This window comes from Oncorhynchus mykiss, chromosome 19 (assembly GCF_013265735.2).
Source record: "Oncorhynchus mykiss isolate Arlee chromosome 19, USDA_OmykA_1.1, whole genome shotgun sequence".
Lineage (NCBI taxonomy): Eukaryota > Metazoa > Chordata > Actinopteri > Salmoniformes > Salmonidae > Oncorhynchus > Oncorhynchus mykiss.
The window spans coordinates 57396147-57408633 of NC_048583.1; the positions used below are offsets into that span (position 1 = coordinate 57396147).

Consider the following 12487-nt stretch of genomic DNA (forward strand, 5'->3'; position numbering starts at 1 on the left):
GACTTGAGCGGGATGTCTGGACTGAATACTAAATATTTGAGTCCCAGAACAGGGGCCTTAGATAGAATATAAGAAGCTGCCATTATTATTTCACTTCATTTTCAATTGGAGTCGACGCTGATGAAAAACATGGAAGAGAGAGACGGTGGTGTCTAGAATAGTAAGAGATAAGAGGAGGGAGGGATTCTGAATCCCCCTCCTCCTTGTACTGTATATACAGGGGCGGCAGGGTAGCCTAGTGGTTAGAGCTTTGGACTAGTAACTGAAAGGTTTCATGTTCAAATCCCCGAGCTGTCGTTCTGCCCCTGAACAGGCAGTTAACCCACTGTTCCTAGGCTGTCATTGAAAATAAGAATTTGTTCTTAACTGACTTGCCAAGTTAAATAAAGGTAAAAGAAAAAAAAAATGTACCATAACAGTAATCTAGCAGTATTGGAAATGCAGACAGCACTTCCGTATTAATTAATTTATTCATTATTAATTAATTGGAAAAATTGTTGCTTGGCGATACTGCATAAGATGGCCTACACATCAAAGGTGGAATGTTCTCCAGCTGTAGTTAGAATTTTCAACATGGTTACTATGTCAATACAACATGCAACACAACAGTGTTACTAGGTGTAATTAGAATCTCGCCAACCCAAAACTCAAATCTAGTGACAGATTGTTATGTGCGTCTGTCCACAAGAGATTGTTATTGCACCAATGTTCCTACACATGTGGAAGAGCAATTTAAGTTTACATTTGATTTGATTTGATTTATTAGGATCCCCATTAGCCGACGCCAATGGCGACAGCTAGTCTTACTTACTTATATTCAGCACAATTCAAGTTTCTACATACGTGGAAACTACATTTTCTTTTATATGTTTTCAGCATTATGTGGAAACTGCAATTTTATCCTGTGAAGTAATCAGGGGGTCATCTTCAAAACAATTCAGTAATTTTCCAAAAATACAACAAGAGGGCATTTTTTCTGGCTCTTTGCATCCTTGCAAAACTTTATTTTTATCACAGTATTTTTTAAATAAAAGACCCTGTAAAGTATTTAAAAAAGCATCAATAATATCCCGAGTACTTTTTACAAACTCTGCTAATCTGAGTCCAACGGGCCTCACTGCTCTCCTAATAGGGTTGCAGCCAAATTAATTAGCTGCTTAATGCCGGAGAAAGTGCAATCAGCCAACCACCAATGAACTCTGTGTCGAGGAGCACTAATTATGAATAAATCACTATGGCTGGATGCCAATCAACACTAAAAAGCATGAATGTAAAAGCCAATGCACTTACTGATTGTTTATGAAGGTATAGTGAGGCAGAATGTGAACGAGTGATGTTGTATCAGGAAATGTCTTATATAACCTGACTGCAGGCTGAACAGAGAATGAAAAGGAGCTTGACAGCAATGTTTTCCTATCAGTGTTCTCTGTCATTGACTTTAAGCAAGAGAATAATTGTTATTGACTTTCAAGGCAGTGAGAGACAGGAAGCCATTGACTGCTGCGCTGAGGCCTGTGGTTTTACTGTAACTCTTGCTGCGCTTTAGAGCAGAAACGTCATGTTGAGACTTGATGTTGTGTCATTGGTATTCAGACTCGTTAAAGAGAGGGCCAATTTAATTGAGACATAGGCCTACATGTAGTAACAGGAAGATGGTTTGTAGTACCATTGCATGAGCCAATCCATTTTTATTGACTGTCAAACTATGCTAGTGTGTGATGACATTTCCAAGTCAATAAAAACGAATAGTGCCTGCATGTATTTATCTACCATAATTAATATACTAAGCTCCTTCCAATATACACTTTATATACAAAAATATGTGGACACCCCTTCAAATGAGTGGATTTGGCCATTTCAGCCACACCGGTTGCTGATAGGTGTATAAAATCGAGCACACAGCCATGCATTCTCCATAGACAAACATTGACAGTAGAACGGCCTTACTGAAGAGCTCAGTGACTCAACGTGGCACTGTCAATGGATGCCACCTTTCCAACAAGTCAGTTCGTAAAATGTCTGCCCTGCTAGAACTGCCCCGGTCAACTGTAAGTGCTGTTATTGGTAAGTAGAAACGTCTAGAAGCAACAACGGCTCAGCCGCGAAGTGGTTGGCCACACAAGCTCACAGAACAGGGACGCCGAGTGCTGAAGCGTGTAGCACGTACAAATCGTCTGTCCTCGGCTGCAACACTCACTACCGTGATCCAAACTGCCTCTGGAAGCAACGTCTGGAGTGGTGTAAAGCTTGCGCGCCATTGGACTCTGGAGCAGTGGAAACGCATTCTCTGGAGTGATGAATCACGCTTCACCAGTCCGATGGACGAATCTGGGTTTGGTGGATACCAGGAAAACGCTACCTGCCCAAGTGCCAACTGTAAAGTTTGGTGGAGGAGGAATAATGGTCATTTGAGAGAAATAAGCTTTTTGTGTGAATGGAACATTCCTGGGATCTTTTATTTCAGCTCATGAAACATGAGACCAACACTTTACATGTTGCGTTTATATTTTGGTTGCCATTCTCAGTACAATAACAAGACATATCATCCTTGCATTCTTTTGTTCAGTGGGAATGCTGGTATTACAAATTGGGCAAAAGGACCAATAGTACCCAGGTCTGAATGATCTCCACAATCAAGTGACTACTAGACTAGAGCCTCTTTACCCATTGCAGGTTATGGTGACCTGGTCTGTGCTCTGTTGCAAAGCTTCAATCAAGCAGATTCCCTTTTACTTTGAGTAGCCTGTGTGCAGACATGAAAGGAAATGTTATAGGGCAAATCGATGCCTTACGTCAGAGCGACCAATCCGCCTGCACTGTCGGTTGAGGGACGAGCGATGCCTAGGTGTGACGCCACCTGTCGGATGACAATGAGGGCAAACAGCATTAATAGATTAATAAACACTAAAAAGGTAAAGATATTGGTATGATGCAAATCCACTTCTTGATATAGTGTAGTAAAAGTATAACAAGACCTTGGCATTTACAGTAGGCTATATGCCATTGGGCTATATGCCATTGGGCTATATGCCATTGGGCTTGAAAAGGGTGGCTTGGCTACCCACCCCCATCGCCCTGGCAAAAAGCCACGCCCACTAACGTTTAATGAAGCAATAGATATAGCAGCTGAATTTAATTTAATATGAATTAAATTCAGAGTTCTCAGGCCAATAGGATCTCTCCTCTATCTCCAAGTATGTGAATTAACGTAGCAGGTTAGGAGAATTACTGTGTGGCAGGTTAGGAGAATTACTGTGTGGCAGGTTAGGAGAATTACTGTGTGGCAGATTAGGAGAACTAATGTTGCATGTAAGGAGAATTACTGCGTGGCAGGTTAGGAGAACTAACGTTGCATGTTAGGAGAATTTACGTGACAGGTTAAGAGAACGAGGTTAAAGTTAGACTTAGCGAAAAAGCTACAAGGAAGCAGCAATGCAAAATTGGTCTTGAGTGGCAACCAATCTACCCAATTAGGTGTTAGGTTTTCATACACCCACTTATGATGACCCTCCCACTTATTTCGCAAACGCCCACTTTCAGACAAAATCCAGGTATTAGGGTAGTTTATTAGGATCCCCATTAGCTGTTTCCGAAGCAGCAGCTACTCTTCCTGGGGTCCACACAGAACATAAAACATGACATAATATCAATAGACAGCTCAAGGACTGAACTACACAAATTTTAAATAAGAACAATAGAACCAAAAAAAGGTTCTAAGGACAATTACACGCATACCACAGGAGGTTGGAGGCACCCCTCAGCCTAATTTTTTTTTTAAAGCAAATGTTGTTGTTTGCTTGATTTTGCTATTCTGTATGCAGTTACCAATGACTAGCTCTTCTATCATCATGTCTGATTTGAAAGAGAGAAACGCTAGGGGGTGGAAAATGTCAAAGGGCCTCTGATGGCTTGGCCTTTCATCAGGCTTGGATTTCATGAGGTACATTCAGCATTGCAATGTTTTCCAATGGTTCAGCAACACATTTCACAACTGTTTCCTAACTATTCCAAGTCAAACTATTCAACTGTAACCAGACAGGCACCAAAAAGAAAGCCAATACTAAGTTATTTTCTACACTAATGCCATTTGTGTATTATTGGATACGATACTCAGATGAAATGTTAAATGTGTTGATCATCTGTTCTAACTGAAGCCTGTTTGTGTTAACGTTATTTTGTTGGTATATTAATAATTCACCAAAACAACTCACATTCAATGGTAAACTATAGTTATATAGAGTAAAAGATAGTAGCATAGTTAGTTTAAATAGTTGCTACATTACACTTGGCTCTCACTATTGCTAAAAAAGGAAAAAACTCCTAACCACTCGAGAAACTAAACCTATTCCGAAAAAGGAACGAACTTTGGAATAAGAATTAAGTCGACAAATAAAGACCAGCCTTCACTACCCGTTGCAATTCTTTCGGTTAATCCCTCATCAAATTATGTAGGCTAAAGTTTGAAATAATGGCAGTATTCTACTCTACCACTCCCACCGCTCGACAATGTGAGTGTGAATAAAAATATGTGTGTCTGAATCATAGGCAGACAGCTTAATGCTATTGGTTCGCGGAGAGACTTGTACCTGTAAATGGGAGTGCCCATCGTCAGGATGAAATGTTCCTTCCTCTGATCCAGAGTAGTAGAGTCCGTTGAAGAATTCGATTGGGAATAATTTAATCAACATTCCCAGGACTCCCAGCATGCAGCCTATAACGTCGTGGAGCAAGGAGAGAGTGAGCGACTGGCTCAAAGGTAGGCTATAATTGGCGCTGTTTGTGTTTGGCAGGTGAGTTTAATTCGGTTTTCACACCGGTAGCCGTAAATAGAAGCGCCACGAATCATCTTGGAAGGGGAGGTGGAATGAGGAAGTTACATTGATAGGTGCCAAGTCTGATTGATCAAGCTGTAATACACAATTAATTGGTATATAATATAAATAGCTTATCCTGATACTTTTGCCTGCAAAATCGTGTAAATGTTTCTTACAAGTCAGAATGTTTTATATAATTAGGCCGACATTTAAACGTACTCTACCGGTTATCTGTGCGGTTTGTCCTTCAAATGCTTGAAATTTGAGACAAGATATCCACAGGAAGGTATTTTTTTACATTACCTTTTTAGAGTCGGAACCATATGCCAGTAGGTATATGGTTCGGTTCGCCACCAAGGTAAAATTCGTTTTATTTTAGAAACTAGGTGTTCTCTCGTCAATAACTATTGAACCAGGCATGCCATAACAATGAACATTTTATATTCTGAGGATGGGGAGAAATTGACACCTTTGTCAATTCCTTTATTTTTTAAGTCTTAAAAAAAAAAAACACACAAAAAATGTGTAGATTGTTCGCCATCCTCCCCGATTCAGAATGTACCATTTTCATGGCATGCTTGGTTTTTACAGGCTTTAGTGTCAGGCTGTAGGCTATATACCATTTCATTGTGTATTACAGCCCGGATAAATCAGGCTACTAGGCTATGCCATGGCCCCTAATGTCCTCGTGTTTTGATGCCTACTAAATTGACAATTTGACTAAAGCGTGAGTACAGTATGTCACTTTCTACATGTATTTATTATGTGGAACTATTGGAATGTGCTGTATTTTATATCTATTTTTTCAAAGCAGCCAAATGGGTCTAAATTACACCAATACTGCAGCCATCATTTTCAGCGAGTAGAAACTAGTCCAGTTACTCAAATGCCTCTGACAGTCAGAAACTTATACAATCTGTTACACACAACAGTTTAAGCTTGAATTTGTAGATCGTTCCACATACTTTTTTAGTTTGCTTATAGGCTGTTTTTGTTCATAAGAGCATATTTTCCACATTCAATGATTTCAAAAGGTCTGCACTGAATTTATACCATTGCAATATGGTAATGATAGCTGAGAAAGAATGGCGCCGGAGGGAATGTCTGCTGTTTTACGGCTCCTAACCAGCTGTGCTATTTTGTGTTTTTTTTTCACATTGTTTGTAACTTATTTTGTACAAAATTTTGCTGCTACCGTCTCTTATCACCGAAAGAGCTTCTGGATATTCGAACAACGATTACTCACCTCAAACTAGACCAATATTTTTTTCTTTAAAGAGTCCATCACGAAGGATATGCTGCTTCTCCGAGACCAGGCCCAAATCCCCGTCATTCGTGTGAAGAAAAGACGAAAGTACAAGGGAGCGATAGGGGTGCCTTGTGAGAATTTGTCAGCGAGAGGGAAAAAAAATTGTAGACCACATTTACTCCACACACAGAGACGTATACAAAGCTCACCCTCAATTTGGCAAATCTGACCATAATTCTATCTTCCTGCTTACAAGCAAAAACTAAAGCAGGGAGTACCATTGACTCACTCAATACGGAAGCGGTCAGATTACGCGGAGGCTACGCTACAGGACTGTTATGGTATCACAGACTGGAATATGTTCCCGGGATTCATCCAATGGCATTGAGGAGTATACCACCTCAGTCACCGGCATCGTCAATAAGTGCATCGACGACGTCGTCCCCACAGTGACCGTAAATACATATCCCAACCAGAAGCCATGGATTACAGGCAACATCCGCACCGAGCTAAAGGCTAGCGCTGCCGCTTTCAAGGAGGCGGGACACTAATCCGGATACTTATAAGAAATCCCGCTATGCCCTCAGACGAACCATCAAACAGGCAAAGTGTCAATACAGGGCTAAGATTGAATCATACTACACCGGCTCCGATGCTCGTCGGATGTGGCAGGGCTTGCAAACTATTATGGACAATAAAGGGAAACCCAGCCGCGAGCTGCCCAGTGACGTGAGCCTACCAGAGCAGCTAAATGCCTTTTATGCTCGCTTCGAGGCAAGCAACACTGAAGCATGTATGAGAGCACCAGCTCTTCCAGACGACTGTGTAATCACGTTTTCTGTAGCCAATGTGAGCAAGACCTTTAAACGGGTCAATATTCATAAGGCTGCGGGGCCAGACAGATTACCAGGACGTGCACTCAAAGCATGCATGGACCAACATTTTCAACCTCTCCCTGACTGAGTCTGTAATACTTACATGTTTCAAGCAGACCACCATAGTCCCTCTGCCCAAGAAAGCGTAGGTAACCTGCCATGAAGTGCTTTGAAAAGCTAGTCATGGCTCACATAAACACCATCATCCCGGGAAACCCTGGACCCACTCCAATTTGCATACCGCCCCAACAGATCCACAGATGATGCAGTCTCAATCGCACTCCACACTGCCCTTTCCCACCTGGACAAAGGGAACACCAATGCTATTCATTGACTACAGTGCATTGTTCAACACCATAGTGGACACAAAACACATCACTAACCTAAGGACCCTGGGACTAAACACCTCCTTCAGCAACTGGATCCTAGACTTCCTGACAGGCCGCCCCCAGGTTGTAAGGGTAGGCAACAACACATCTGCCACGCTGTTCCTCAACATGGGGGCCCCTTGGTGTGCGTGCCTTTTAATTTATTTATTTATTTTTTGAATTTGACCCCTTTTTCTCCCCAATTTCGTGGTATCCAATTGTTGTAGTAGCTACTATCTTGTCTCATTGCTACAACTCCCGTACGGGCTCGGGAGAGACGAAGGTTGAATGTCATGCGTCCTCCGATACACAACCCAACCAGCCGTACTGCTTCTTAACACAGCGCGCATCCAACCCGGAAGCCAGCCGCACCAATGTGTCGGAGGCTACACCGTGTGCCTGGCAACCTTGGCTAGCGCGCACTGCGCCCGGCCCGCCACAGGAGTCGCTGGTGCGCGATGAGACAAGGAGATCCCCACCGACCAATCCCTCCCTAACCCAGACGACGCTAGGCCAATTGTGCGTCACCCCACGGACCTCCCGGTCGCGGCCGGTTACGACAGAGCCTGGGCGCGAACCCAGGGACTCTGATGGCACAGCTGGCGCTGCAGTACAGCGCCCTTAACCACTGCGCCACCCGGGAGGCCCGGTGTGCATGTTTAGTCCACTCCTGTACTCCCTGTTCACCCACGACTGCGTTGCCAAGCACGACTTCAACACCATCATTAAGTTTGCTGACGACAACGAGACAGCCTATAGGGAGGAGGTCAGTGACCTGGCCGGGTGGTGCCAGGGCAACAACCTCTCCCTCAACGTGAGCAATACAAAGGGGATGATTTTTGGACTACAGGAAAAGGAGTTCCGAACAGGTCCCCTTTAACATCGATGGGGCTGTAGTGGAGTAAGTCAAGAGTTCCATGTTCCTTGGTGTCCACATCACCAACAAACTATCATGGTCCAAACACACAAAGACAGTCGTGAAGAGGGCACGACAATGCCTTTTCCCCCTCAGGAGACTGACAATATTTACCATGGGTCCCCAGATCCTCAAAAGGTTCTACAGCTGCACCATCGAGAGCATCCATACCAGTTGCATCACCGCCTGGTATGGCAACTGCTCTGCATCTAACCATAAGGTGCAACAGAGGGTAGTGCGTAAGGCCCAGTACATCACTGGGGCGAAGCTTCCTGCCATCCAGGACCTATATACTAGGCCGTGTCAAAGGAAGGCCTAAATAATTGTCAGACTCCAGTCACCCAAGTCATAGACTGTTCTCTCTGCTACCGCACGGCAAGCGGTACCGGAGCACCAAGTCTAGGTCCAAGAGGCTCATTGACAGCTTCTGGAAACAGAAGATACTCTGCAGGACGGAATCCATCCCAATCATCTTGGCTCCTGGACCCTGTCTACGCATTTCAAGGCAACGTTGAAACAATGACTTATCAATGACCCAAGACCAGCTACACTAATCCCTACCATTGTGACAATAAGTCGTCATAATGCTTCATTACATGTACATTAGCACAGGGGCTTTGATAGACACAATGTAAGTAACTTAATATATTTCCCCCTAATTGCCCTGAATACCTTTGTTAATCCTACAGCTATTGGATGCAGTAATCATGAACCTATGAACCAGAGTTACACTGTTAGCACTGAGATGGTGTGCCCTAGTAGGAAGACCACTTAGTTCAGGGTCTACTTCTGATAAGCTTCCCAGTAAAGCATTAAAAAGAATTAAGCAACCCAGAAAAGTGCTAAAAAATAGCCCATATTAACATATTCAGCCTGAGAAACAAGGTCCATGAAGTCAATAACTTGCTTATAACAGATGACATTACTAGAAAGTGTGTGCCCTCAGGCCTGGAGGGAAGCTAAAGTCATTCTGCTACCCAAGAATAGTAAAGCCCCCTTTTACTGGCTCAAATAGCTGACCAATCAGCCTGTTGCCAACCCTTAGTAAACTTCTGGAAAAAATTGTGTTTGACCAGTTATTATGCCATTTCACAGTAAACAAATTGACAACAGATTTTTAGCACACATACAGGGAAGGACACTCAACAAGCACGCCACTTATTGGCTGAGAGAAATTGATGATAAAAGGATTGGGGGGGCTGTCTTTGTAGACTTCAGTGCAGCTTTTGAAATGATTGGTCACAGTCTGCTGCTGGAGAAACTGTGTTATGGCTTTACACCCCCTGCTATAATGTGGATAAAGAGTTACTTGTCTAACAACAACACACCCCTCATGGACTACAGCAGCGTCAGACCCCAACAGCTGTGTTAGAAATGGTAGGAAGCAGCATTGTAATGTCCTGTACTCGTGCCTCAGGATAGCACAGGGTTTTTGCCCTGGGAACCAAGATGTTTCTCACCATAGTGCTGCCGATGATGACAGCTGATGAAATGGCTGAGGATGTCTGGTTGTTCTTGCACCTTGACTGGTTTAGAAGACCCCTCGTGAACCGATGGGAGGTGGGGCTCGATGGACCCGAGCCAGCCGTAGAATCCATCGTGGCTGATGAAGGGGAAGATCTGAACCCACGGTAGAAGCCACCAGAGAGAGAGCGGGAGACAGAACAGGGGACAAAGTCGCAGGTACCTCTGGATCCAATCTCAAAGCGGAAGTCCTCCGGGATGAAGGTGCCGGAACATCTGGAGCCGAGGCAGCAAAGCTTTTCCTGTGTCTGACAGGGGTTCCCCAGCAGCTTGTCTAAGTTTGCTACTGTTTCTCTAAGAGTAGCCCATAGTCCGTATTGCCCCGGAATTAAACACAGCTCCTGCAGCGTTGAAAACGTTTGTTAGCGACCTCCATTTTAAAACTACAGACTAGCTGAGCTTCTGTGATTCTCTTCTTAACAGGAATTTACTAAAATGTTTCTATGTGCTACAGTGTATTCGCAAATACAGCACGCACCCCCACCTCCCAAAACAAGAACAGCCAGTGAAATGGCAAACACACAAGCAACACACCTGAGTCACACACCAGTACGGCAAACGAAAAGAAAGCGGAGAACTTGCTCTGTATGGATCCTACCTGCGCATACACAACACGAGCAGGAGCTGACCAACCCGCAAGTTGGTGCTGTAGAAACGAGCAGTAAATTGGGAGTCAGTGAGACAAAACACTGGTCAACAAGTTAGTAATTGATATAATAACGAGGCATCCTCTCCTCTGTGATTTGGAAATGATTACAATGCTGTTGCCATGATGATTAACGGTGAAGATACAGATAATGACCACTACAATGCTGTTGTGATGATGATTAACGGTGAAGATACAGATAATGACCATGACAATGGTGTTGTGATGAGATTAACATGATGATCTGGATAAGAAATGAGGATGATGGGTAACACTTTATTTGAGGGTGTATAAGGACTGTTGGTTAAACTAACAACGTAGCCCAGTGTTTGCCTGCTCCTGGGGTCCTAGCCTGATGACTCGCACTACATTTTTCCACTGCACTGTCATTCACTACATACTTTAGTCTGAGACTTCCATCATTGACGTTGTTTGTGGTGATGGCCCAACCCATCGGGCCCAACCCATCGGTTTCTAGACCAATCAGACGGCCCCAAATATGTTAGCATTCGGTGAAGGGTCAGGGAGGTACTCCGCTCAAGACTCATTGCAGAGAAGAAACAAACGTCCGTGGGCGTGGCGTAACATTTGGTTGCCAGGAGACGGAGGACACAGAAGGATGCATATTTTTGTTTTTGCCCTGTAGGTTTGATGATTAGTTGATAAGTTGAACCAAGTGTGTTCGTGGAAGGACAAAAATAATAATGTCCACTAAGATTGTCAGAAAATTTTAATAAAAAATACAAATCTGATTATCCGTGTGTGGTCTCTCTCTCGCACTCTCCAGGTCTGGACGCTCCTCTCCAGCAGTACCCCTTCAAAGAGTGGAGGGTGACGGGGTTGGACCTGCTGCAGCTCTCTTCCCAGGACCTGGAGCAGCTGGGCGTTCACAAGATCAGCCACCAGGAGCTCATCCTGGAGGCTGTGGAGAAGCTCTGCTCCCTGGTGAGACCCGGGCTGCTGCTCCCTGGGGGCTGGAGGGCTCATAGATTGATACAAGGCCCAAGGTTTTATTTTATTCATAAAAAAAAAAAATCCTGGTTGGAAGATTTCTGGAATAAACAGGGAATCTGAAATCCTCCTACCAGGATTTCTGGAAAATGTAGGAATTTTGTGGAAAGTTACCGTCAATTTTGGTTAATAAATAAAATTTGATTTGTCACAACAGGTGTAGACATTACTGTGAAGTGCTTGCTTATGAGCCCTTCCCAATGATGCAGTTTAAAAGTATAACAAACAATAATGGATGAAGGCAGGGTAAAGTGACTAGGCATCAGGTTAGATAATAATAATAAGGTATTTGAGGTAGATATGTACGTGCAGGCAGGGTAAAGTGACTAGGCATCAGGATAGACAATAATAAGGTATTTGAGGTAGATATGTACATGAAGGCAGGGTAAAGTGACTAGGCATCAGGATGGGTGAACAGGGAGTACAGGAGGGGACTAAGTACACACCCCTGAGGGGCCCACGTGTTGAGAGTCAACGTGGCGGAGGTTGTTGCCTAACCTCACCACCTTGGGCCGGCCCGTCAGGAAGTCCAAGATATAGTTGCAGAGGGAGTGGTTCAGTCACAGGGTTCCTAGCTTGGAGGGGACTATGGTCTTGAATGCTGAGCTGTAGTCTTCTCACATAGTTATTTCCCCTCTTGTCCAGGTGAGAGAGGGAAGTGTGAAGTGCATTTGAGATTGTGTCATCTGTGGATCTGTTGGGGCGATATCCGAATTGGAGTTGGTCTAGGGTGTCTGTGTGAAGCTCTTTTTCATTCTCGTTTTGGGCTAAAATAGAGCTGAGCTGTAGCTGTTTCAGAAACACAGATCTGGGTCTGTACCAGCCTAAATAAGTGACTGCTTCTATTCAAACCTTTTCAAGTCCCCCTCTGACATTCACCAACTGCCATTTTACAGATTACAGCAGAGGGTTGAGTTATTAAGTTCAGGATTCATCTGGTGTTTTATTGTTTTCACTTTGCCTGCAGAGAGGCATGGCTAAGTGGTGTGTGTGTGTGTGTGTGTGTGCGCACTTCATCTAAAACCAAAGGCTAACACAAAATAAGCTAGTGATCATACTTCTCATACGCAAGTTACTGTGTGGG

At 43.9% G+C, this 12487-nt stretch overlaps 2 protein-coding genes across 5 annotated transcripts in view; one reads left to right on the forward strand and one right to left on the reverse strand.

Moving 5' to 3' along the window:
* Positions 1-4718, reverse strand: part of LOC110498390 (ribosomal protein S6 kinase alpha-1) — a 96141-nt gene extending 91423 nt beyond the window's left edge. For both annotated transcript variants that reach the window (XM_036955148.1, XM_036955147.1), the window contains exon 1: positions 4587-4718. In XM_036955148.1, coding sequence (XP_036811043.1) covers positions 4587-4706 — 120 coding nt within the window. In that variant the 5' untranslated portion in view covers positions 4707-4718. The remainder of the gene's footprint in view (positions 1-4586) is intronic.
* Positions 4611-12487, forward strand: part of LOC110498392 (connector enhancer of kinase suppressor of ras 2) — a 101997-nt gene continuing 94120 nt past the window's right edge. For all 3 annotated transcript variants that reach the window (XR_005037804.1, XM_036955146.1, XM_036955145.1), the window contains exons 1-2: positions 4611-4756; positions 11180-11337. Coding sequence is in view for 2 of the 3 variants with exons in the window: in XM_036955146.1 (XP_036811041.1) it covers positions 4705-4756; positions 11180-11337 (210 nt within the window). In the remaining variant the exon portion in view is untranslated. The remainder of the gene's footprint in view (positions 4757-11179; positions 11338-12487) is intronic.